The sequence below is a fragment of the Oncorhynchus gorbuscha genome, linkage group LG12 (assembly GCF_021184085.1).
Source record: "Oncorhynchus gorbuscha isolate QuinsamMale2020 ecotype Even-year linkage group LG12, OgorEven_v1.0, whole genome shotgun sequence".
NCBI lineage: Eukaryota > Metazoa > Chordata > Actinopteri > Salmoniformes > Salmonidae > Oncorhynchus > Oncorhynchus gorbuscha.
Genome location: NC_060184.1, coordinates 63,490,741 through 63,517,947, shown reverse-complemented (window position 1 = coordinate 63,517,947; position 27,207 = coordinate 63,490,741). Strand labels below are relative to the sequence as shown.

The 27,207-nt window shown below is 44.1% G+C and overlaps 1 protein-coding gene across 4 annotated transcripts in view; it reads right to left on the bottom strand.

The window, feature by feature from the left end:
• The window catches only part of sema5a (sema domain, seven thrombospondin repeats (type 1 and type 1-like), transmembrane domain (TM) and short cytoplasmic domain, (semaphorin) 5A), a 210,875-nt gene that overhangs the window by 87,076 nt on the left and 96,592 nt on the right, over positions 1-27,207 (bottom strand). For all 4 annotated transcript variants that reach the window (XM_046292575.1, XM_046292573.1, XM_046292571.1 and 1 more), the window contains 4 exons: positions 26,186-26,284; positions 20,552-20,765; positions 17,672-17,957; positions 11,410-11,545 (listed from right to left, as the gene is read on the bottom strand). In XM_046292575.1, the coding sequence (XP_046148531.1) occupies positions 11,410-11,545; positions 17,672-17,957; positions 20,552-20,765; positions 26,186-26,284 (735 nt within the window). The remainder of the gene's footprint in view (positions 1-11,409; positions 11,546-17,671; positions 17,958-20,551; positions 20,766-26,185; positions 26,285-27,207) is intronic.

The window sequence follows — 27,207 nt, the reverse complement described above, 5'->3', positions numbered from 1 at the left end:
TTTCTTCACGAGCGGGATCGTCTGAGACCAGCCACCCGGACAGCTGATGAAACTGTGGGTTTGCACAACTGAAGGATTTCTGCAAAAACTGTCAGAAACTGTCTCAGGGAAGCTCATCTGAGTGCTCGTCGTCATCACCAGGGTCTTGGCCTGACTGCAGTTGGGCGTCGTAACCGACTTCAGTGTGCAAATGCTCACCTTCGCTGGCCACTGGCACACTGGAGAAGTGTGCTCTTCATGGATGAATCCTGGTTTTAACTGTACTGGGCAGTACGGCGTCATGTGGGTGAGCGGTTTGCTGATGTCAACGTTGTGAACAGAGTGCCCCATGGTGGCGGTGGGGTTATAGTATGGGCAGGCATAAGCTATCAACAACAAACACAATTGTATTTTATGAATGGCAATTTGAATGCACAGAGATACTTGGGCCCATTGCCGTGCCATTAATCCGCCACCATCACCTCATGTTTCAGCATTTTAATGCACAGCACCATGTAGCAAGGATCTGGACACAATTCCTGGAAGCTGAACATGTCCCAGTTCTTCCATGGCCTGCATATTCACCAGAAATGTCCCCCATTGAGCATGTTTGGATGCTCTGGCTCGACATGTACGACAGCGCATTCCAGTTCCCATTTATATCCAGCAACTTCGCACAGCCATTGAAGAGGAGTGGGACAACATTCCACAGGCCACAATCAACAGCCTGTTCCACTTTATACAAAGGAGATATGTCACGCTGCATGAGGCAAATGGTGGTCACACCAGATACTGACTGGTTTTCTGATCCACCCCCCTACCTTTTTGTTAAGGTATCTATGAGCAACATATGCATATCTGTATTCCCAGTCATGTGAAATCCATCGATTAGAGCCTCATTTATTGAAATCGACTGATATGAACTGTAACTCGGTAAAATCTTGGAAATTGTCGCATTTTGCATTCATATTTTCGTTCATTGTAGTATTAGTTGAGCGACATCGACGTCTGTAGCGTGTAGCGTGTTTTCAGCATCTCCACTTTGGTAAAAAAGGTAGTTGTATAATTAAGAACATGACTCAATAGTTGGAGTTGTAAGAGTCGTTGCCCTGTCCCTTTCTCTTTGATTGTCATTTTAATGGAATCCATGAAGAACAAAACGCTGTGCTCTGACATTTACATCAAAAAGTGCAAAGTTATAGGCAAAGAAAACAAAACATCCACAATATTTTTCAAATAACATGGAAAACAAACACTTTTTGTGCAGTATTAATTTACAATGGTTACAAACCACATAATGTACATTACTGTATTGTACACAAGCTGGTCATCTAGGATTGTAACTAGACTTTCCATCACCATGAAGAAAAACAATGTACAGTAGAGTAATTGAGTACATTGAGACATCAAGTGGTTTGTGATGATGTGATGATGTGGCTGAGTTGGTAGAGCATGGCGCTTGCAATACTAGGGTTGTGGGTTTGAAAAAGCATGCAAATGTATGTACTCACTACTGTAAGTTCTTTTGGATAAGAGTGTCTACTGAAAAGGAATGAATAGACCATTTCAGTTCACATAGAAATAAGTTGCATTTGCAAAGTATTTCAAGAAACTGCAAAACATATCAAGCAACTATTTTTATATTCCAACAGTATTAATCAGATGAACTGTTTTGTACAGAGTCAAGTTACAAATGCTGGTAAACATTCAAATACATTTAGTACATTTTTTCTCAAAAGTCATGCACTGAGCCTTTACTAGTCCTGTATTAGTAGACCGATAAAGACATCTTCAGCTTGGGCAAAAAAATAATAATTCTGCATCCCCCCAATAGGCAAAAAAAATCACAGCACCCCCACCCCCAAACATATTTCCTTGGCTATGGGTCAGAGAGGCTTCAGAAAATGAAGTGCCATTCGTGATAGGTAGAAGTTGCCCTTTAACACAGATCTAGGATCAGATTACTCTCAACCTAACCACTCCTAACCTTAAACTATAAGGGAGATGTAATAACACCTGGTCTGGGTCAGTGGTTAGGGGCAACTTCATCCGGCTCCAGGGAAAGTACTGTAGTGGTGCGATTGGGATGTTGTAAATTTCACATCAGTGAGTTTTATAACGCGAGGTCGTCATTATTAACAGGTTTGTGAGGAGATTGAAAGAGAGAGAGTGAGAGAGAATGAATTAATGAGAGGGAGTGTACAGGAACTCTGGGGCTTGTTCATCAGCCCTACACACACACACACACACACACACACACACACACACACACACACACACACACACACACACACACACACACACACACACACACACACACACACACACACACACACACACACACACACACACACACACACACACACACACACACACACACACACACACACACACACACACACACACACACACACACAAACAAAACACAAACACAAATGCATACCCACCCATACACATAACCACATGCACACATACACTTTCTGTTGTATGTGATTATGTTTGTGTGTGTTGGTTAATTGGACAGAGTTGTTGAGGTGATAAAATCTCTCAGAATAACCAGGTGAGAACCTGTGTCCATGACGGCTAGATGTCCACCAGAGCTGACTGTCCATGGGAAACAGACACAGGCGCGGTCGTACGTCACCATCTCAGATGTAAGATCTTAATTTGATCACTCTTTTGTTGCTGACAAAATTCCTGCACAGCAGGAAATGCAAACTTAGTGTATTTGAGTTTTTAAAACACTTCTAAAGTGTACTATTTCCAATTTTATAAATCTACTTAATTTTCCTTAACGAAAAATGTATCAACCCCTACAAAAACGTCCATTAATTATATATCCTGCTGTAGCAAACTGGCTCAAATTAAGATCCTACATCTGTAAGGCACTGAGTCATACATCTGTCTTGTCACACTATGGTAGTAGCTATTAGCCTGATTTGTTATATTCAATTGGTCATATTCAACTTTAAAAACTGATTCAAGCTCATCCCTCCCAAAACATATCCCAATCTGATCATGTGCCTGGCTTAACCATGATAGAATAACACCTAGCTGAGCTCATGGCTCAAGGCCTTGTTTCTACAATAGAGATAGAAGATTTTCCTGTGAGCTGTGTCGGTGGCCATACTGGAGTTCCTTACCTGAAAGTCAGGGTTAGAGTTGGGGTAGGTGTATATTTACCTGAAAGTCAGGGTTAGAGTTGGGATAGGTGTATATTTACCTGAAAGTCAGGGTTAGAGTTGGGATAGGTGTAGATTTACCTGAAAGTCAGGGTTAGAGTTGGGGTAGGTGTATATTTACCTGAAAGTCAGAGTTAGAGTTGGGGTAGGTGTATATTTACTTGAAAGTCAGGGTTAGAGTTGGGGTAGGTGTATATTTACCTGAAAGTCAGGGTTAGGGTTGGGGTAGGTGTATATTTACCTGGAAGTCAGGGTTAGAGTTGGGGTAGGTGTATATTTACCTGAAAGTCAGGGTTAGAGTTGGGGTAGGTGTATATTTATCCGAAAGTCAGGGTTAGAGTTAGGGTAGGTGTATATTTACCTGAAAGTCAGGGTTAGAGTTGGGGTAGGTATATATTTACCTGAAAGTCAGGGTTAGAGTTGGGGTAGGTGTATATTTACCCGAAAGTCAGGGTTAGAGTTGGGGTAGGTGTATATTTACCTGGAAGTCAGGGTTAAGGGTGGTGTATACTTGTTTTAATGACATGTCTGTAGACAATTAGAATGTGACAAGTGTCGCTGGTCAAAACAACATTTAATTTATACTCTGGTGGAATGTCTGTCGACCGGCGCTGCGACTGTTTCCTTGTTGCACAGGCATGAAAAAAATGTATGTCTCTGCAAACTTCGCAATGCCCGTTGTCGTGGTTACTGGGCTGCTACAGCAACAAGACCAAATCCACTGTGACAAGACAGTGCAGTAGTTCTAAAATTCTCATATTGAATGACCTACTTTTATCTTGTCATACACACAACCAAAACCTAATTTCTATAAACTCGCCATCATTACCTTGTAATTAATTATGTTGTTGTGGTGGGTTTATTTTCCTTTAATAATGAATAAAAAGTAGCTAAAGTTAAGGTGTTGTCAGCTATACTCTGGTCATTATTTGAACTGGTTAGCCTGCTAGTTAGCTAGCTAACAAGCTACTAACAAACCAAAACATTGTTTAGAAAGTTGCTTTTAGTTGCCTTGCTTGCTAGATGGACATTTACCAAGTACATTTGTTAATGGATGGGTTTATAGGTGTTCAAATAAAGCAAGTATGCTATTTGGAGCACTGGGCTGCTGAAGCCCAGTGCCTTGGGTTCATGCATGTTAACATAAGTCTGCTTTATTCACTGCTTTAGCACACTCCACCGACCCTGATGTCCTAGCCGTGTCTGAATCCAAATCAAATCAAATCAAATCAAATTTTATTTGTCACATACACATGGTTAGCAGATGGTAATGCGAGTGTAGCGAAATGCTTGTGCTTCTAGTTCCGACAATGCAGTGATAACCAACAAGTAATCTAACTAACAATTCCAAAACTACTGTCTTATACACAGTGTAAGGAGATAAAGAATATGTACATAAGGATATATGAATGAGTGATGGTACAGAGCAGCATACAGTAGATGGTATCGAGTACAGTATATACATATGAGATGAGTATGTAGACAAAGTAAACAAAGTGGCATAGTTAAAGTGGCTAGTGATACATGTATTACATAAGGATGCAGTCGGTGATGTAGAGTACAGTATATACGTATGCATATGAGATGAATAATGTAGGGTAAGTAACATTATATAAGGTAGCATTGTTTAAAGTGGCTAGTGATATATTTACATCATTTCCCATCAATTCCCATTATTAAAGTGGCTGGAGTTGGGTCAGTGTCAATGACAGTGTGTTGGCAGCAGCCACTCAATGTTAGTGGTGGCTGTTTAACAGTCTGATGGCCTTGAGATAGAAGCTGTTTTTCAGTCTCTCGGTCCCAGCTTTGATGCACCTGTACTGACCTCGCCTTCTGGATGATAGCGGGGTGAACAGGCAGTGGTTCGGGTGGTTGATGTCCTTGATGATCTTTATGGCCTTCCTGTAACATCGGGTGGTGTAGGTGTCCTGGAGGGCAGGTAGTTTGCCCACGGTGATGCGTTGTGCAGACCTCACTACCCTCTGGAGAGCCTTACGGTTGAGGGCGGAGCAGTTGCCGTACCAGGCGGTGATACAGCCCGCCAGGATGCTCTCGATTGTGCATCTGTAGAAGTTTGTGAGTGCTTTTGGTGACAAGCCAAATTTCTTCAGCCTCCTGAGGTTGAAGAGGCGCTGCTGCGCCTTCTTCACGATGCTGTCAGTGTGAGTGGACCAATTCAGTTTGTCTGTGATGTGCATGCCGTGGAACTTAAAACTTGCTACCCTCTCCACTACTGTTCCATCGATGTGGATAGGGGGGTGTTCCCTCTGCTGTTTCCTGAAGTCCACAATCATCTCCTTAGTTTTGTTGAGGGTGAGTGTGAGGTTATTTTCCTGACACCACACTCCGAGGGCCCTCACCTCCTCCCTGTAGACCGTCTCGTCGTTGTTGGTAATCAAGCTTACCACTGTTGTGTCGTCCGCAAACTTGATGATTGAGTTGGAGGCGTGCGTGGCCACGCAGTCGTGGGTGAACAGGGAGTACAGGAGAGGGCTCAGAACGCACCCTTGTGGAGCCCCCGTGTTGAGGATCAGCGGGGAGGAGATGTTGTTGCCTACCCTCACCACCTGGGGGCGGCCCGTCAGGAAGTCCAGTACCCAATTGCACAGGGCGGGGTCGAGACCCAGGGTCTCGAGCTTGATGACGAGCTTGGAGGGTACTATGGTGTTGAATGCCGAGCTGTAGTCGATGAACAGCATTCTCACATAGGTATTCCTCTTGTCCAGGTGGGTTAGGGCAGTGTGCAGTGTGGTTGAGATTGCATTGTCTGTGGACCTATTTGGGCGGTAAGCAAATTGGAGTGGGTCTAGGGTGTCAGGTAGGGTGGAGGTGATATGGTCCTTGACTAGTCTCTCAAAGCACTTCATGATGACGGAAGTGAGTGCTACGGGGCAGTAGTCGTTTAGCTCAGTTACCTTAGCTTTCTTGGGAACAGGAACAATGGTGGCCCTCTTGAAGCATGTGGGAACAGCAGACTGGTATAGGGATTGATTGAATATGTCCGTAAACACACCGGCCAGCTGGTCTGCGCATGCTTTGAGGGCGCGGCTGGGGATGCCGTCTGGGCCTGCAGCCTTGCGAGGGTTAACACGTTTAAATGTCTTACTCACCTCGGCTGCAGTGAAGGAGAGACAGCATGTTTTCGTTGCAGGCCGTGTCAGTGGCACTGTATTGACCTCAAAGCGGGCAAAAAAGTTATTTAGTCTGCCTGGGAGCAAGACATCCTGGTCCGTGACTGGGCTGGGTTTCTTCTTGTAGTCCGTGATTGACTGTAGACCCTGCCACATGCCTCTTGTGTCTGAGCCATTGAATTGAGATTCCACTTTGTTTCTGTACTGACGCTTAGCTTGTTTAATAGCCTTCCGGAGGGAATAGCTGCATTGTTTATATTCGGACATGTTACCAGACACCTTGCCCTGATTAAAAGCAGTGGTTCGCGCTTTCAGTTTCACGCGAATGCTGCCATCAATCCACGGTTTCTGGTTAGGGAATGTTTTTATCGTTGCAATGGGAACGACATCTTCGACGCACGTTCTAATGAACTCGCACACCGAATCAGCTTATTCGTCAATATTTTTATCTGACGCAATACGAAACATGTCCCAGTCCACGTGATGGAAGCAGTCTTGGAGTGTGGAGTCAGCTTGGTCTGACCAGCGTTGGACAGACCTCAGCGTGGGAGCCTCTTGTTTTAGTTTCTGCCTGTAGGCAGGGATCAACAAAATGGAGTCGTGGTCAGCTTTTCCGAAAGGGGGGCGGGGCAGGGCCTTATATGCGTCGCGGAAGTTAGAGTAACAATGATCCAAGGTTTTACCACCCCTGGTTGCGCAATCGATATGCTGATAAAATTTAGGGAGTCTTGTTTTCAGATTAGCTTTGTTAAAATCCCCAGCTACAATGAATGCAGCCTCCGGATAAATGGTTTCCAGTTTGCAAAGAGTTAAATAAAGTTCGTTCAGAGCCATCGATGTGTCTGCTTGGGGGGGATATATATGGCTGTGATTATAATCGAAGAGAATTCTCTTGGAAGATAATGCGGTCTACATTTGATTGTGAGGAATTCTAAATCAGGTGAACAGAAGGATTTGAGTTCCTTTATGTTTCCTTCATCACACCATGTCTCGTTAGTCATGAGGCATACGCCCCCGCCACTCTTCTTACCAGAAAGATGTTTGTTTCTGTCGGCGCGATGCGTGGAGAAACCCGTTGGCTGCACCGCATCGGATAGCGTCTTCCCAGTGAGCCATGTTTCGGTGAAGCATAGGACGTTGCAGTCTCTGATGTCCCTCTGGAATGCCACCCTTGCTCGGATTTCGTCAACCTTGTTGTCAAGAGACTGGACATTGGCAAGAAGAATGCTAGGTAGTGGTGCGCGATGTGCCCTTTTTCGGAGTCTGACCAGAAGACCGCCTCGTTTCCCTCTTTTTCGGAGTCGTTTTCTTGGGTCGCTGTATGCGATCCATTCCGTTGTCCTGTTTGTAAGGCAGAACACAGGATCCGCGTCGCGGAAAACATATTCTTGGTCGTACTGATGGTGAGTTGACGCTGATCTTATAATCAGTAGTTCTTCTCGACTGTATGTAATGAAACCTAAGGTGACCTGGGCTCCTAATCTAAGAAATAACACGTAAAAAAACAAAAAACTGCATAGTTTCCTAGGAACGCGAAGCGAGGCGGCCATCTCTGTCGGCGCCGGAAGTAATAATCCTGGCTTAGGAAGACCACCAAAAATTCTGAAATTTCCATCCCCAACTACAACATTTTCCATCAAGACAGAACTGCTAAAGGGGGTGGAATTGCAATCTACTGTAGAGATACAGAGTTATGTCAGACTATCCAGGTCTATGCCCAAAGTTCAAGTTTATACTTTTAAAGATCCATCTCTCCAAAAATAATAGTAAATAATAGTCCCTCACTGTTGCTGCTTGTTATAGAGCCCCCTACGCTCCCAGCTGTGCCCTGGACACCATATGTGAATTGATATGTGAATTGATTTATCGTCAGAGTTCGTACTACTAGTTGACCTAAATTAGGATATGCTTAACACCCCGGTCATCCTACAATCTAAGTTAGGTGCCCTTAATCTCACACAAATGATCAAGGAACCTACCAGGTACAACCCCAAATCCATAAACATGGGCACCCTCATAGATATCATCCTGACCAACTTGCCCTCTAAATACACCTCTGCTGTTTTCAACCAGGATCTCAGCGGTCTCTGATTCATTCCCTGCACCCGTTATGGGTCACCGGTCAAATGACCACCCCTCATCACTGTCAAATGCTCCCTAAAACACTTCTGTGAGCAGTACTTTCTAATTGACCTGGCCTGGGTATCCTGGAAGGATATCGATCTCATCCCGTCAGTAGAGAATGCCTGGTTATTCTTTAAAAGTGCTTTCTTCAACATCTTAAATAAGCATGCCCCTTTCCTAAATTGTAGAACCAAGAACAGATATATAGACCTTGGTTAACTCCAGGCTAGACTGACCTATGACACCCTGTGGCATACTGCACTAGCTTCGAATAGTCCCCGCGATATGCAACTTTTTAGGGAAGTCAGGAACCAATACACACAGTCTGTTAGGAAAGCAAAGGCTAGCTTTTTCAAACAGAAATTTGCATCCTGCAGCACTAATTCCAAAAAGTTTTGGGACACTGTAAAGTCCATGGAGAATACCTCCTCCCAGCTGCACACTGCACGGAGACTAGGAAACACTGTCACCACTGATAAATCCATGATAATTGAGAATTTCAATAAGCATTTCTCTACGGCTGGCCATGCTTTCCACCTGGCTACCCCTACTCCGGCCAACAGCTCTGCACCCCCCGCAGTGACTGGCCCAAGCCCCCCGCTTCTCCTTCACCCAAATCCAGACAGCTGACGTTCTGAAAGAGCTGCAAAATCTGGATCCCTTCCTAAAATTATCCGCCACCTTTGTTGCTACCCCTATTACTAGTCTGTTCAATCTCTCTTTCGTATCGTCTCAGATTTCTAAAGACTGGAAAGTGGCTGTGGTCATCCCTCTCTTCAAAGGGGAGACACTCTAGACCCAAACCCTGCCCTGCCTTTCTAAGGTCTTCGAAATCCAAGTGAACAAACAGATCGTCCGACCATTTCGAATCCCACCATACCTTGTCCGCTATGCAATCTGATTTCCGAGCTGGTCACGGGGGTGCCTGAGGTGAACCCAAGTCCTAAATGATATCATAACCAGCATCGATAAAAGACAGTACCGTGCAGCCATCTTCATCGACCTGGCCAAGGCTTTCGACTCCGTCAATCACCATATTCTTATCGGCAGGCTCAACAGCCTTGGTTTCTCTACTGGCTGCCTCGCATGGTTCACCAACTACTTCTCAGATAGAGTTCAGTGTATCAAATCAGAGGGCCTGTTGACCGGACCTCTGGCAGTCTCTATGGGGGTGCCACAGGGTTAAATTCTCGGCTGACTCTTTTCTCTGTATATATCAATTATGTCACTCTTGCTGCGGCTGATTCTTTGATCCACCTCTATGCAGACGACACCATTCTGTATACATCTGGCCCTTCTTTGGACACTGTGTTTTAACAAACCTCCAAACGAGCTTCAACGCCATACAACACTCCTTCCGTGGCCCCCAACTGCTTTTAAATTCTGCTTTTAAATTCTAGTAAAACTTAATACATGCTCTTCAACCGATCGCTGCCCGCCCGACTAGCATCACTACTCTGGAAGGTTCTGACTTAGAATATAAATATAAATATCTAGGTGTCTGGCTAGACTGTAAACTCTCCTTCCAGACTCACATTAATCATCTCCAATCCAAAGTTAAATCTAGAATCTGCTACCTATTTCGCAACAAAGCCTCCTTCACTCATGCTGCCAAACATACCCTCGTAAAACGGACTATCCTACCCAATCCTCGACTTCAGCGATGTCATTTACAAGAGAGTGCCTCCAACACTCTACTCAGCAAATTGGATGCAGTTTATCACAGTGCCATCCGTTTTGTCACCAAAGCCCCATATACTACCCACCACTGCGACCTGTATGCTCTCATTGGCTGGTCCTCGCTACATATTCGTTGCCAAACCCACTGGCTCCAGGTCATCTATAAGTCTTTGCTAGGTACCACCCACCCGTAGCACATGCTCCAGCAGGTATATTTCACTGGTCATCCCCAAAGCCAACACCTACTTTGGCCGCCTTTCCTTACAGTTCTCTGCTGCCATTGACAGGAACAAATTGCAACAATTACTGACGTTGGAGACTTATATCTCCCTCACTAACTTTAAGTGTCAGTTGTCAGAGCCGCTTACCGATCGCTGCAGCTGTACACAGCCCATCTGTAAATAGCCCATCCAATCTACTACCTACCTCATCCCCATATTTGTTTTTGTTTTTCTGCTCTTTTGCACACCAGTATTTCTACTTGCACATCCTCATCTGCACATATATCACTCCAGTGTAAATTGCTAAATTGTAATTACTTCGCCACTATTGGCCTGTTTATTTCCTTACCTCCTTACTTAATTTGCACACGCTATATGCAAATTTTTCTATTGCGTTATTGACTGTATGTTTGTTTATCCCATGTGTAACTTTGTGTTGTTTTTGTCGCACTGCTTTGCTTTATCTTGGCCAGGTCGCAGTTGTAAATGAGAACTTGTTCTCAACTGGCCTACCTGGTTAGGGTTAGGGTAGGTGAGTATTTACCTGGAAGTCAGGGTTAGGGTAGGTGAGTATTTACCTGGAAGTCAGAGTTAGGGTAGGTGAGTATTTACCTGGAAGTCAGGGTTAGGGTTAGGGTAGGTGAGTATTTACCTGGAAGTCAGGGTTAGGGTTAGGGTAGGTGAGTATTTACCTGGAAGTCAGGGTTAGGGTTGTGGTAGGTGAGTATTTACCTGGAAGTCAGGGTTAGGGTTAGGGTAGGTGAGTATTTACCTGGAAGTCAGGGTTAGGGTCAGGGTAGGTGAGTATTTACCTGGAAGTCAGGGTTAGGGTTGTGGTAGGTGAGTATTTACCTGGAAGTCAGGGTTAGGGTTAGGGTAGGGTAGTATTTACCTGGAAGTCAGAGTTAGGGTTGTGTTAGGTGAGTATTTACCTGGAAGTCAGGGTTAGGGTTAGGGTAGGGTAGTATTTACCTGGAAGTCAGGGTTAGGGTTAGGGTAGGTGAGTATTTACATGGAAGTCAGGGTTAGGGTTAGGGTAGGTGAGTATTTACCTGGAAGTCAGGGTTAGGGTTAGGGTAGGTGAGTATTTACCTGGAAGTCAGGGTTAGGGTTAGGGTAGGGTAGCCAGGCGGAGCGAGAGTTCTCCTGGTACTTGAAGGGACCTCCAAACACCTGGGTGATGGCACTGAGGTTGAAGGCACACACCGCAGACGCTGCTATGCTGTTCCTGAAGGGGGAAGAGAGGGATAGCGATAAATATACAGTGCCTTCAGAAAGTATTCACACCACTTGACTTTTCACACATTTTGTTGTATTAGGAAGTGGGATTAACATTTTTTAGTTGTCATTTTTTGTCAACTATCCATACAAAATACTCTGTAATGTCAAAGTGGATTTTTTTTTCACCTTGACATTACATTTGAAAAAAATAAATATGAAAAATAAAACAATAATATATCTTGAAATAAAACAATAATATATCTTGATTCAAATCCCTTGAGTCAATACATGTTAGAATCACCTTTGGCAGTGATTACAGCTGTGAGTCTTGGTAAGACTCTAAGAGCTTTGCACACCTGAACTGTACAATATTTGCCAATGATTATTTTCTAAATTCTTCGAGCTCTGTCAAATTGGTTGTTGTTTATCGCTAGACAACCATTTTAAGGTCTAACCAACAATTTTCAAGCAGATTTAAGTCACAACTGTAACTGTGAGACTCTGGAACTTTCATTGTCTTCTTGGTAACCAACTCCAGTGTAAATTCGGCCTTGTGTTTGATGTTATTGCCCTGCTGAAAGGTGAATTCATCTTCCAGTGTCTGGTGGAAAGCAGACCACCAGGTTTTCCTCTAGGATTTTGCCTGTGCTTAGCTCCATTCTGGGTTTTTTTTATCCTGAAAAACTCCCCTTAATGATTACAAGCATACCCATAACATGATGCAGCCACCACTATGCTTGAAAATGTGGATAGTGGTACTCAATAATGTATTGTATTGTATTTGCCCCAAACAAAACACTTTGAAGTCAGGATAAAAAGTTCATTGCTTTGCCACATTTATGCAGTATTACTTTAGTGCATTGTTGCAAACAGGATGCATGTTTTGGAATATTTTTATTCTGTACAGGCTTCCTTCTTTTCACTCTGTCAGTTAGGTTAGTATTGTGGAGTAACTACAATGTTGTTGATCCATCCTCAGTTTTCTCCTATCACAGCCATTAAACTCTGTAACTGTTTTAAAGTCACCATTGACCTCATGGTGAAATCCCTGAGTGGTTTCCTTTCACTCCGGAAAATGATTTAGGAAGGACGTCTGGATCTTTGTAGTGCGGTCGCATCCGCACTTCGCTCCGCAGGTAGTATAACTTTTTCATTACATTTCATTACATTTCATTATAGTACAACGGTTTGATTTGTCTAATCTTAGCAATTTCTTCTTAGCTAGCTACATAGCCGTCTTTGTATCAAAGATAATTGCGTAATTATCGTATTTCGTCGTCCTAACATAGTCTACACTGCTATCTGCCCAGCAGCTAGCCAGCTAGCAAACGGCCACCGAATAGCAGCACTGTAGAGACTATTACACTCAACTGAACGACTTGATTAGTGTAGTGTTAGCTAGCTACATAGCTGTCTTTGCTGTCTTCGTATCCAAGATAATTGTGTAGTTTAGAGTGTGTAGTCTTAGAGTGATTATCTTAATTTACCGAGGTTAGCTAGCCAGCTATTTGTCGTCCTTAACGTAGGAGACACTGCTAGCTAGCCAACAGCTAGCCAACGTCTACCGAATAGAACTTCCGCACTCAACAACCCGGTCGCATTCCGCTTCGCTCCACAGGTAGTATCACATTTTCATTTCATTTCATTACAGTACAACGGTTTGATTTGTTTGATCGTACCTAGCTACATAGCTAGCTACATAGCCGTCTTTGTATCAAAGATAATTGTGTAGTCTAGAGCGACTTCCTAGGTTAGCTAGCCAGCTATTGTCGTTCTTTTAACGCAACGTAACGTAATCAACACTGCTAGCTAGCCAGCTAGCCCCCGAATAGCAGCACTGTAGAAACTATTACACTCAACGGAACGCCTTGATTAGTGTAGTGTCAACAACGCAGCCACTGCCAGCTAGCCTACAAAGTCAACAACGCAGCCACTGCCAGCTAGCCTACTTCAGCAGTACTGTATCATTTTAATCATTTTAGTCAATAAGATTCTTGCTACGTAAGCTTAACTTTCTGAACATTCGAGACATGTAGTCCACTTGTCATTCCAATCTCCTTTGCATTAGCGTAGCCTCTTCTGTAGCCTGTCAACTATGTGTCTGTCTATCCCTGTTCTCTCCTCTCTGCACAGACCATACAAACGCTCCACACCGCGTGGCCGCGGCCACCCTAATCTGGTGGTCCCAGCGCGCACGACCCACGTGGAGTTCCAGGTCTCCGGTAGCCTCTGGAACTGCCGATCTGTGGCCAACAAGGCAGAGTTCATCTCAGCCTATGCCTCCCTCCAGTCCCTCGACTTCTTGGCACTGACGGAAACATGGATCACCACAGATAACACTGCTACTCCCACTGCTCTCTCTTCGTCCGCCCACGTGTTCTCGCACACCCCGAGAGCTTCTGGTCAGCGGGGTGGTGGCACCGGAATCCTCATCTCTCCCAAGTGGTCATTCTCTCTTTCTTCCCTTACCCACCTGTCTATCGCCTCCTTTGAATTCCATGCTGTCACAGTTACCAGCCCTTTCAAGCTTAACATCCTTATCATTTATCGCCCTCCAGGTTCCCTCGGAGAGTTCATCAATGAGCTTGATGCCTTGATAAGCTCCTTTCCTGAGGACGACTCAACTCTCACAGTTCTGGGCGACTTTAACCTCCCCACGTCTACCTTTGACTCATTCCTCTCTGCCTCCTTCTTTCCACTCCTCTCCTCTTTTGACCTCACCCTCTCACCTTCCCCCCCTACTCACAAGGCAGGCAATACGCTCAACCTCATCTTTACTAGATGCTGTTCTTCCACTAACCTCATTGCAACTCCCCTCCAAGTCTCCAACCACTACCTTGTATCCTTTTCCCTCTCGCTCTCATCCAACACTTCCCACACTGCCCCTACTCGGATGGTATCGCGCCGTCCCAACCTTCGCTCTCTCTCCCCCGCTACTCTCTCCTCTTCCATCCTATCATCTCTTCCCTCTGCTCAAACCTTCTCCAACCTATCTCCTGATTCTGCCTCCTCAACTCTCCTCTCCTCCCTTTCTGCATCATTTGACTCTCTATGCCCCCTATCCTCCAGGCCGGCTCGGTCCTCCCCTCCCGCTTCGTGGCTCGACGACTCATTGCGAGCTCACAGAACAGGGCTCCGGGCAGCCGAGCGGAAATGGAGGAATACTCGCCTCCCTGCGGACCTGGCATCCTTTCACTCCCTCCTCTCTACATTTTCCTCTTCTGTCTCTGCTGCTAATGCCACTTTCTACCACTCTAAATTCCAAGCATCTGCCTCTAACCCTAGGAAGCTCTTTGCCACCTTCTCCTCCCTCCTGAATCCTCCCCCCCCTCCTCCCTCTCTGCAGATGACTTCGTCAACCATTTTGAAAAGAAGGTCGACGACATCCGATCCTCGTTTGCTAAGTCAAACGACACCGCTGGTTCTGCTCACACTGCCCTACCCTGTGCTCTGACCTCTTTCTCCCCTCTCTCTCCAGATGAAATCTCGCGTCTTGTGACGGCCGGCCGCCCAACAACCTGCCCGCTTGACCCTATCCCCTCCTCTCTTCTCCAGACCATTTCCGGAGACCTTCTCCCTTACCTCACCTCGCTCATCAACTCATCCCTGACCGCTGGCTACGTCCCTTCCGTCTTCAAGAGAGCGAGAGTTGCACCCCTTCTGAAAAAACCTACACTCGATCCCTCCGATGTCAACAACTACAGACCAGTATCCCTTCTTTCTTTTTCTCCAAAACTCTTGAACGTGCCATCCTTGGCCAGCTCTCCCGCTATCTCTCTCAGAATGACCTTCTTGATCCAAATCAGTCAGGTTTCAAGACTAGTCATTCAACTGAGACTGCTCTTCTCTGTATCACGGAGGCGCTCCGCACTGCTAAAGCTAACTCTCTCTCCTCTGCTCTCATCCTTCTAGACCTATCGGCTGCCTTCGATACTGTGAACCATCAGATCCTCCTCTCCACCCTCTCCGAGTTGGGCATCTCCGGCGCGGCCCACGCTTGGATTGCGTCCTACCTGACAGGTCGCTCCTACCAGGTGGCGTGGCGAGAATCTGTCTCCTCACCACGCGCTCTCACCACTGGTGTCCCCCAGGGCTCTGTTCTAGGCCCTCTCCTATTCTCGCTATACACCAAGTCACTTGGCTCTGTCATAACCTCACATGGTCTCTCCTATCATTGCTATGCAGACGACACACAATTAATCTTCTCCTTTCCCCCTTCTGATGACCAGGTGGCGAATCGCATCTCTGCATGTCTGGCAGACATATCAGTGTGGATGACGGATCACCACCTCAAGCTGAACCTCGGCAAGACGGAGCTGCTCTTCCTCCCGGGGAAGGACTGCCCGTTCCATGATCTCGCCATCACGGTTGACAACTCCATTGTGTCCTCCTCCCAGAGCGCTAAGAACCTTGGCGTGATCCTGGACAACACCCTGTCGTTCTCAACTAACATCAAGGCGGTGGCCCGTTCCTGTAGGTTCATGCTCTACCACATCCGCAAAGTACGACCCTGCCTCACACAGGAAGCGGCGCAGGTCCTAATCCAGGCACTTGTCATCTCCCGTCTGGATTACTGCAACTCGCTGTTGGCTGGGCTCCCTGCCTGTGCCATTAAACCCCTACAACTCATCCAGAACGCCGCAGCCCGTCTGGTGTTCATCCTTCCAAAGTTCTCTCACGTCACCCCACTCCTCCGCTCTCTCCACTGGCTTCCAGTTGAAGCTCGCATCCGCTACAAGACCATGGTGCTTGCCTACGGAGCTGTGAGGGGAACGGCACCTTAGTACCTCCAGGCTCTGATCAGGCCCTACACCCAAACAAGGGCACTGCGTTCATCCACCTCTGGCCTGCTCGCCTCCCTACCACTGAGGAAGTACAGTTCCCGCTCAGCCCAGTCAAAACTGTTCGCTGCTCTGGCCCCCCAATGGTGGAACAAACTCCCTCACGACGCCAGGACAGCGGAGTCAATCACCACCTTCCGGAGACACCTGAAACCCCACCTCTTTAAGGAATACCTAGGATAGGATAAAGTAATCCTTCTCACCCCCCTTAAAAGATTTAGATGCACTATTGTAAAGTGGCTGTTCCACTGGATGTCATAAGGTGAATGCACCAATTTGTAAGTCGCTCTGGATAAGAGCGTCTGCTAAATGACTTAAATGTAAAATGTAATGTAATGACTGGGTGTATTGATACACCATCCAAAGTTGAATTAATAACTTCACCATGCTCAAAGGGATATACAATGTCTGCTTTTTAATTTGAATACTTATTTACTCAAGACATTTCAGCTTTCATTTTTACTTAATTTGGAGAAAAAATTAACACAGAATTCCACTTTACATTATGGGGTATTGTGTGTAGGCTAGAATGTGAAAAAATTCAAGGAGTGTGAATACTTTCTGAAGGCACTGTATATGGTTAGGATTTTGTCTGCTGACTGTTAATGTCCAGTTTCTGTTTTTGTTCTCTAAATATACCTACACATCTGTCCCTACACAGACTCAGATCCTACTGTGAGTGATGGTGTAAGGTGACTATAAATTTAACACCAGGCTTCATTTAAAATGTTCTGCCTCTTTGGCTAAGTGTATGGATCGGGCCTGACGAATAGCTTTGACTTTTCAAACTGTCACTTTCAACAAAAGCATGTCTCTTCTAAGAGGTGAGAAAATTGAAAATGAAAGAAATGAGTTTAAAGTCAAACTGTGAAACTAAACGTGTGTGAATGACGATAGTATGTATAACATGACTGTTCATTTTAAGCTGTGCCTGAAGTATACTTCATACATTATAAACTAGGTGGTTCAAGCGCTGAATGCTGACTGGCTGACAGCCTTGGTATATCAGACGGGTATGACACACCATTTATTTTTACTGTACGAACCGTGGTATATTGGCCATATACCATACCCCCTCGGGCATCATTGCTTAATAATACAGGCAGAATATACCCTGTGTGTGTGTGTGTGTGTGTGTGTGTGTGTGTGTGTGTGTGTGTGTGTGTGTGTGTGTGTGTGTGTGTGTGTGTGTGTGTGTGTGTGTGTGTGTGTGTGTGTGTGTGTGTGTGTGTGTGTGTGTGTGTGTGTGTGTGTGTGTGTGTGTGTGTGTGTAGTATGCATCTCACACTTACACATTAGTAGTGAAGATCCCATAGAGCAATTCTAGCTCTGGTAGGTAGAACGTCCCCTGTAGTTCATTATAGTTGAACGGTATCTCCCCTGGTCGAGAGCAGTTCAACCGCGCCTTCATGAACGTGGTCCAGGTGTCCTCCAATAGGAAGCGGCCCCCAATGTCGTTCTTACAGACCCGGGCAGCGCGAGAGAACACGGTCCGACCGCAGTCGTGTTCCACTGCGTTCTCTCGGAAGAAGAAGTAGGTGAAGTTCCCAATGTCGTAAGAGGAGACAAAGTTGGGTTCTGTTGTAGGAGGAGACAAAGTTAGGTTCTGTTGTAGGAGGACACAAAGTTAGGTTCTGTTGTAGGAGGAGATAAAGTTAGGTTCTGTTAAAGGAGGAGACAAAGTTAGGTTCTGTTAAAGGAGGAGACAAACTATTTAGACCACTTGACTTTTTCTACATTTTGTTACGTTACAGCCTTATTCTAAAATTGATTCAATTGTTTTTTTCCCTCATCAATCTACACACTACCCTATAATGACGCTACAAGCTTGTCACACCTGTATTTGGGGAGTTTCTCCCATTCCTCTGAGTTTCTCCCATTCTCCACTGAAGCTCTGTCAGGTTGGATGGGGAGTGTCGCTTTACAGCTTTTTTCAGGTCTCTCCAAAGATGTTTGATCGGGTTCAAGTCCGGACTCTGGCTGGGCCACTCAAGAACATCCAGAGACTTTTCCCGAAGCCACTCCTGTGTTGTCTTGGCTGTGTGCTTAGGGTCGTTGTCCTGTTGAAAGGTTTACCTTCTCCCCAGTCTGAGGTCCTGAGTTCACTGGAGCAGGTTTTCATCAAGTATGTCTGTACTTGGCTCCGTTCATCTTTCCCTTGATCCTGACTAGTCTCCAAGTCCCTCTTGCTGAAAAACATCGCCACAGCATGATGTTGCCAGCGCCATGCTTCACTATAGGGATGGTGCCAGTTTTCCTCCAGATGTGATGCTTGGTTTTCCAGCCAAGAGTTCAATCTTGGTTTCATCTGACCAAAGAATCTTGTTTCTCATGGTCTGAGAGTATTTAGGTGCATTTTGGCAAACTCCAAGCGGGTGGACATGTGCCTTTTACTGAGGAGTGGCTTCCGTCTGGCCACTCTACCATAAAGGCCTGATTGATGGAGTACTGCAGAGATGATTGTCCTTCTGGAAGGTTCTCCCATCTCCACAGAAGAACTCTGGAGCTCTGTCAGAGTGACCATCAGGTTCTTGGTCACTTCCCTGACCAAGGCCCTTCTCCCCCGATTGCTCCGTTTGGCCAGGCTGCCAGCTCTAGGAAGATTCTTGGTTGTTCCAAACGTCTTCCATTTAAGAATGATGGAGGCCACTGTGTTCTTGGGGACCTTCAATGCTGCAGACATTTTTGGTACCCCTTCCCCAGATCTGTGCTTCGACACAATCCTCTCAGAGCTCTAAGGACAATTTCTTCGACCTCATCGCTTGGTTTTTGCTCTGACATGCATTGTCAACTGTCAACTTATATAGACAGGTGTGTGCTTTTCCAAATCATGTCCAATCAATTGAATTTACCACAGGTGGACTCCAATCAAGTCGCAGAAACAGGATGATCGATGGAAACAGGATGCACCTGAGCTCAATTTCAAGTCTTATAGCAAAGGGTCTGAATACTTATGTAAATAAGCTATTTCTGTTTGTTTTTATTTTATACATTTTCAAAAAAATCTGTTTTCACTATCTCATTATGGAGTATTGTGCGTAGATTGATGAGGAAAATTATTTTAAAATAAGGCTGTAACGTAACAAAATGTGGAAAAAGTCAATGGGTCTGAATACTTTCCGAATGCACTGTATATGATAATGAGTTCTGAGGGATTGACTAGGGGTCCATAGGAATGTGAGGTTGAGGGGATTAGTCTTAATTAATTATGGCATTGTTATTAATGACTTTGTGTTTCAAAATTAATTATTTATCCAGGGAAACCCTAAAGGTTAGGATGAGGTATGACCAAAACAATGGTGTAATAGTTGTCAACCCATCTAAAACTGCTGACCTTCCTAGAGCGCTCATTGATGAGCTGTTCATTTTTATGTATGACATTATTGGACCTTAACCGCACGCTTTATCCTCTCTGACAGTGATTTAATTCACTTTTAAATGAAAGAGTTTTTTCCTCTTGTTTGCTCTTTCAGCCCCTCCTCTCCTCTGCACCTTTGCACAGCATCACAGGAGAAAAGGGAGAAAAAATCAATTTGCCATAAAATTAGTTATTAAACCTTTTCTCAAAGGTTGTCGCGGCGCTATGTATGTGGTGGCTTTTAATTTATTTTTTCAATCTGGCTTTAATGTGAATCAGATAAAATCCTGACAAGATAGCGATTGACCTGCTCTTTTAGAGCAAGTGAACGACTGAAGCAGCGTATTCAATCAGCTGCCCTGTTCCAGGTGGGGTGTGCTGTTGAACTGCGATCCACTGAGCTCTTCAGAACGACACACTGATTTCATTGTTTCAGTACCAGATGGAAATGTCACTTGTATATCCTTCAAAAGGAAAGAACAAAATATTTAAAAGAAATATATATATATATATATTGTAAAATACATTTTGACACTTCCTGTAAACACCACCAACTTCCTGTAAACACCACCACAACTTCCTGTAAACACCACCAACTTCTACCCTTCCCCCTCATCCACCCCTTTTCTCCTTCTATATGAACTACTTTTCCTCCTCTCTATACCTTTACTGCTTATTCCCCTGCCCCCTTACCACCTTCCATTTCCCAGCCTACCATTGAGCCATTTGGAGTTGTACTAAGCAGTGCATTATTGGCAGCATCCGCCTATCTCCTAACGCTTGCTTCTCTACCCCTACCTCTACCCCATCCTACCATTGAGCCATTTGGAGTTGTACTGTGCGGTGCGTAGAGGCGGCAGCCCCCCCAGACTGCGGTAGATAGCTGGGTCTCTGCCAGAGAAGTCCATGGCGGTGGCAGCATAGAGCTCTCCACTGGAGGTGATCAGGGCTGTGGAGTTATGGAGAGGGTTGTAGGGACAACGGGCCATCCCACTGATCTGGTCATGGATCTCTGTCAGGTTGGTCAGCTAGAGAGGGGCGGGGGAGAGAGGGTGGAGAGGGGGAGGAGATGAGGGGTAGGAGGAGGGAGAGGGGAGAGGATTCATGTGTTTATAATGCACACAAATGCACGCAGGAGTGGAGAGAGAGGGAGTGTGAGCACACATCACATGATTTTTAACTCCCCTCTACTTGACTGGAATTCGTCACTCCCATACAAACATTGATTGTTCTGAAATACTGTGAGTTTTAGCAGAATGATCACACAATGAGACAAGGCTAAACATTGAGCACGTTGCTTGGTTACCACAGAACCAAGGGAGAGATTTGGAGTTTGACTTGAAGTAAAAGTTCAAGTGAAACAGAGAAGTCACAATTGGCAGCATTTATAGTTGATAAAGGCAAAGCAGTGTGAGTGCAGACTGTTTTACAGATCACCTTTATATGATTGTTTATTTCACCACTATGCCGATTTCTCATCTCATAAATAGCTTGTCATCGCTAACATCCACCTCGTTCCTGCTAATGCTAATCATTGCCTACCTCACACATACAGTCAATACCAAAAGACACAGACATACATACACATGTACCGCTTGCTTGGCTCAACATGAGCTCATTTAAATTAAAAAACTTTATCAATTTTCAGAAATGTTGTGGAATTAGTTGATTTAAAAAAATAAATGATCAAATAAATGATTGTGTTTTTTCACTATCTTATCATGATGGCACGGGGTTGTTCAATGACAGACATGTTTCTTGTTTAAAATCTATCACTTGGTGGTTTCAATTCAGAGAGACAAATATTTTTTTTGCTAAATGCTATATATCCGCCTCACTCTAAGAGAAATAACTAGTACTGCTATAGTAGATTTTAAAACTTCTTCAGTATCGGTGGGTCCCCCATGGGACAGTTGAGCTAACGTAGGCTAATGCGATTAGCATGAAGCTGTAAATAACAAGAATATTTCGCAGGACATAGACATATCTGATATTGGCAGAAAGCATAAATTATTGTTAATCTAACTGCACAATGGAGTTGTCAACCGTGATGGCGAGATCATGGAACGGGCACTGTCCTTCCCCGGGAGGAAGAGCAGCTCTAACTGCACTGTCCAATTTACAGTAGCTATTACAGTGAAGAATACCATGCTATTGATTGAGGAGAGTGCACAGTTATGAACTTGAGAAGTTACTAATAAAAAAATGCAATGCTTAATTGGATCAGTCTAAAATGTTGCACATACACTGCCACCATCTAGTGGCCAAAATCTAAATTGCGCCTGGGCTGGAATAATACATTATGGTCTTTTTCTTGCATTTTAAAGATGATGGTACAAAAAAAAATATTAAAACATGTTTTTTTTTTCTTCGTATTTTCTTTTACCAGATCTAATGCACTATGTTATCCTACATTCATTTTACATTTTCACAAACGTCAAAGTTTTTCCTTTCAAAAGGTATCAAGAATATGCATATCCTTGCTTCAATGCCTGAGCTATAGACAGTTAGATTTGGGTATGTCATTTTAGGCAAAAATTTTAAAAAAAGGTCAGATCCTTAATAAAAAGTCAAATGCAACAAATAACTACATTTTTTATAAAGACATTTAGAAATTATACTGTACATTTGTGACATCAATAAAAAAAATGCAAGACAGTAATATGAGATCTGTATGTAAAACATTTACATTTGACATTTGAGTCATTTAGCAGATGCTCTTATCCAGAGAGACGTATAGTAAGTGCATTCATCTTAAGATAGCTAGGTGAGACAACCACATATCACAGTCGAATAAACAGGACACAAACATTCCATTCCAGCGAAACAATGGACATATATAGTTTTGCAAACAAATCTGAGAACAGTAATATTTTACACACACATGAAGGTACCCATAAACAATCACTTCTGATGAAAAAACACAAATGTGAAAAATGGGTGGATATAGTGTTTGGGAAATGAACTTCATTTGGACAGACCTCAGATTAGAAAGAAGGATATGGAACAATACACAATAATGCCCGTGAAACTGCTGTTTCTCCTCTAGGAAGAATCCTGTCTCTTATTGTGAAGGTAAGACCATCTTACAGAACCATAGCTAAAATCATACCTTTAGCTATGCAGTTTGGATACAAAACCAATCCCTGGAGAATCAACTGAGGTAAAATAGAGGCAACCTACATTCTACCTACGCAGTTCCCAGCACAGAGCTCTTATGGCCATATCTATGTGGGTGGGTATTGCTGGTAATTAGCTATAGCATCTTTTTAGGCAAGAATATGACTCTTCCCACAGCCTTTTATAATCAGCTTAACCTATCCAAAACCACACTCTAAGAACAAGAACACTACATCTGGAACAGGACCAATACTAATAGAAAACCTCCATCTTCACTGTACTTCCTGGAGAAGTTCATGTACTTTTTATTCCTCCTGGTTTGGTTGTTCTGATGACTAGCGGACATACATCTGTTTTCCTTGATAAAGCATTATTAAACCACATTAGTGACTTAGGGAAAGCCTCTCCGTTTTCACAAGCAGCTCCATGCGAAGCTCAGAGCTCAGACGTTTGGTTTGTCTGCCTTTGAAAGCGAGGCCAAATCCAGCTCGCCGTGTTTAAAAATACTCTACAGTACGACCTACACTTGGCCCTAAAGACAGTACACTTGTTCCCAATAAAAACCCACCCAACATAAACTGAGGCAAAAGCCTTGGATATGTTTAAGAGCTGGAATGTACACAGTGTTTTCTTTGCCAATCTGAAAATGAAACTCATGGTGTAACTGCGAAGGAGAGATGCTTAGGGCAAGACTTCCACCTGCATTCCTATCAATCTAAACCGTGATGTATTTCTATACATTATTTATATAAACCATCATTCCGTACTTCGCATTTATGGTTAACCACATACTGTTGTAGAAATGTATCTTTGTTTCAATGGAAACCCGTCCAATAAACTTTAAATGCTTACTAATTCCGCAAATGGGGTTCTGCAATGGTCAATTCTAGGGCCAATATAGTTTCTTCCCCCCCCCCCAACCCCCACTAACCATTGCATTATGCTATGAGGCAACACTACACATTACTCACATCGACCCAGGTGTGTTCTTAACTGCACATCCTGCCTGACGGGCAGAAGATGTCTAACTATACAGAACACAATCTTTGTCCAACTGACACACTGAAGCTTCTCTCTAATGCTGGCTTGGGTTTCTGATTAATCAATGAGAGATGGACTTTCCACTTCCTTAAAGTACGTGATGCTCATTAATAAAACAGCCTAAGAGCGGGTCACTTTGTATAGATTTATTAGAGTGGGTTGATTTGGACCACCGTTGGTTCCGTCAACAAACTACCTCCGCTCCGGGCCTCCGGTCTGACCCAGCTTGACCCAACAAGTGTCACTGTGTCTGGGCCTGAAGTCTGCGATGAAAGGGGGTATTGATGGAGTTTATTCTGTGTGTTGAGGGAAGTGTTTGGGTCGAGCTGGGTCTGCAAGACAGGTGGAATGGGGATAGAGTATAGATAGAGGCTGCATCTATCATGCATATTAAAGCAATGGAGTGAATGAGTTCTCTCTTCAGGACACACAGCAGCTGTGGTTGGGTGGACGGGCTGGGGAACTGGGTCACTTTCACACCTCTAATAGCCAATCATTTGAGACACACTCAGTGCTGTTGACTTGGCTTTCAGATCATCTCTCTTTCTCTCCCTTCCTTCCTGGTCAGTTGCCATGTTACATTTCCTTGCAGCCGTCTCATAAATGTGATCAGACACAGAAAGAGACAGCGAAGCAGGTGTTAGGTGTCTGATGATTCATAGCTGTCTAAAGGGCAGCAAAGAGGACATTGGGGCAGCAATAATAAGTTCTATATAATCATCATTTTACTCATCATTATTATCATTATCAAAATCATCATCATGATCATCCTCATCATCATGACCACCATACTCATCATCATACTCATCATTATCATCATCATCCTCATCATCATCATACTCATTCTCATCATCATCCTCCTTTCTCATCATTATCACACACATCATCATACTCATCATCATACTCATCATTATCATCATCATCCTCATCATCATCATACTCATTCTCATCATCATCCTCCTTTCTCATCATTATCACACACATCATCATACTCATCATCACCACACTCATCATCATCATCCTCACATCATCATCACCATCATCATACTCATCATCATCATCAGTAGCAATATCATCATCGCCATTATCAATAGCATGACTAGAGGATTGCATTCTCTAATTTCTGACAAATCCATAGTTGGCAAAAATAATCCTGCCATTCAAGGCCATAAATATTGATAAGGTCTTGAAATTAATTAATATATTGTCATGAATGAGGACATTTGGACAGAATTAATTTCAGTAAATGCCTGTAAAGACAATGAATAGGTCATTAACGGGATATTCATCTGTGGTTATGTACACACATTATGATAACTAAATGCATATTTATTTCCTTCTCCTCTGTCTCGCTCTCTCTCTCCCTCCCTTGGAATCTTTCTCTCTCTCTTTCCCTCCCTCTTTGTCGCTCTCGATCCCTCTCTCTCTCCCTCTCAATCTCCTTCTCTGTCGCACCCAATAACTCCCTCCCTCAAGATCTGTCTCTCTCCCTCTCTGTCACACTTGATCCCACTCTCTCCCTTTCCCTCTCTGTCACACTCAATCCCTCTCTCCCTCCCCCGCGATCTCTGTCTCCTTCCCTCTCAATCTCTATCCCTCCCTCGCGATCTCTCTCTCCTTCCCTCGTGATCTCTCTCTACCTCCTTCGCAATCTATCCTCTCCCTCCACCTCTCTCCCTCACGATGCCTCTCTCTTTTCCTCTCTCCCTCTCCTGCCCTCTCTTTACCTCTCTGTCGCTCTCGATCTCTTTCTTTCTACCTCTCGCCTGATCCCCCCCCACTCTCTCCTCCCTTTGTCACACTGGATTCTTCTCTCTTTCCCTCTCTCCCGATCCCCCCTCTCTCTCCCTCTCTGTTACACTCAACTTTTGTCTCTCTCGCTCTCCCTCTCTCTATAGCTATGCAGCACTTATCTTTCATATTAGCAGACCCACTCAGAGTAAATATGTGTTCTCCTATAACAGGGCTGATGAAATACCATTGTAATAATGTATTGACATTTATACTATATGTATTTCTGTCGGAGTAGTCGTTATGAGACGGTGACCTTTGCTGCTAACAAACTTAAAAATAAAATAAAAACATTGTCCTTCCCTCCACCTACACACCATATAATGTAACCAACAGCCCACACACTTCCCCGGATTAAACTGCAGGTTTATATACAGTAGGTGGAGTAGAACTAGACGTAGAGGAGCATAGAGTAGTAGAAGAGAGGAAAAGAGAAGATAGTTACAGATAAGCAAGTAAAGAGGAGAGGAGAGAAGAAACATGAATAGATTCTTACAGTGCGGTTGGTGCAGATGGGTGTGAAAGCATTGGTTCCACAGGTGAACAGTCTATCTCCATTCACCAGCAGCACTCTGATGTAATTCTGACACTCCTCCTGTGGAGAGGACAGAACAGCACAGCTGACATTAGCACTAATAGAATGACACAAACACAGGAATAAACACCTTAACCAAGTTTCAAGTATTTGCCATTTGTAAGTACATACATTGGAATTTCTCTTCAACGAGAGCTCAAAAAAGGTAGAAGATAAAAAAAACACAAAGATTACATATAATACAAATAATCACATATGCAGGATAAGAAAGTATATGTGTAAATACTAGCCAGTCACATCCAAACATTGCACTAACTCTGAATAATGAAGCTGCAGCCCTAGAGTACCTACAGATGTAATATCTTAATTCAAGCCAGTTTGCTACAGTAGTAAAATGATCATGCAGCAACAGGAAATGTAGGTGTTGATACAAGGGAAAATCAAGTCAAAAAATGTCAAAGTGGAAATTACAAACTTCACAAGCCTTTTTAAACCTCATGTTTTAAATGTCCTGCACTGCAGGAAAGTTCTCCTGCAACAGGGTGATCAAATTATGATCCTACATCTGTATTGGGAGTTTTTCTTTGCCTCTGTTGCCTTGGCTAATCCTTTGGGGGTTAGCTTAAAGCCCGGGTTGAAAAGTGCTATACAAATAAAAAATGAATAAAATGTGATTGATTGAAACAGTGTAACAACACGACCTCTGTTTCCCCCAACACTATTCACACTGCTCAGTCTGTCATTGGACTTTGTTAAAAACACACAACACTAACACTATGCTAGCAGTGAGAAGTCTTGTCAGAACATGGTGGATGTGTGTTTTTGCATTGTCTGACTGGAGTCTTAAAATAAACCACTTGATTGGTAAGTTCCCCTGAGTCCGTCTGAAGGGACCTGGGGCTTGTGGTTCCCGAGGGCCCTCGTTCAGATGTAGGGCCAGTAAATCAGACTGTCTGGTGTACTAGAGATGCCCCTCTCTGACT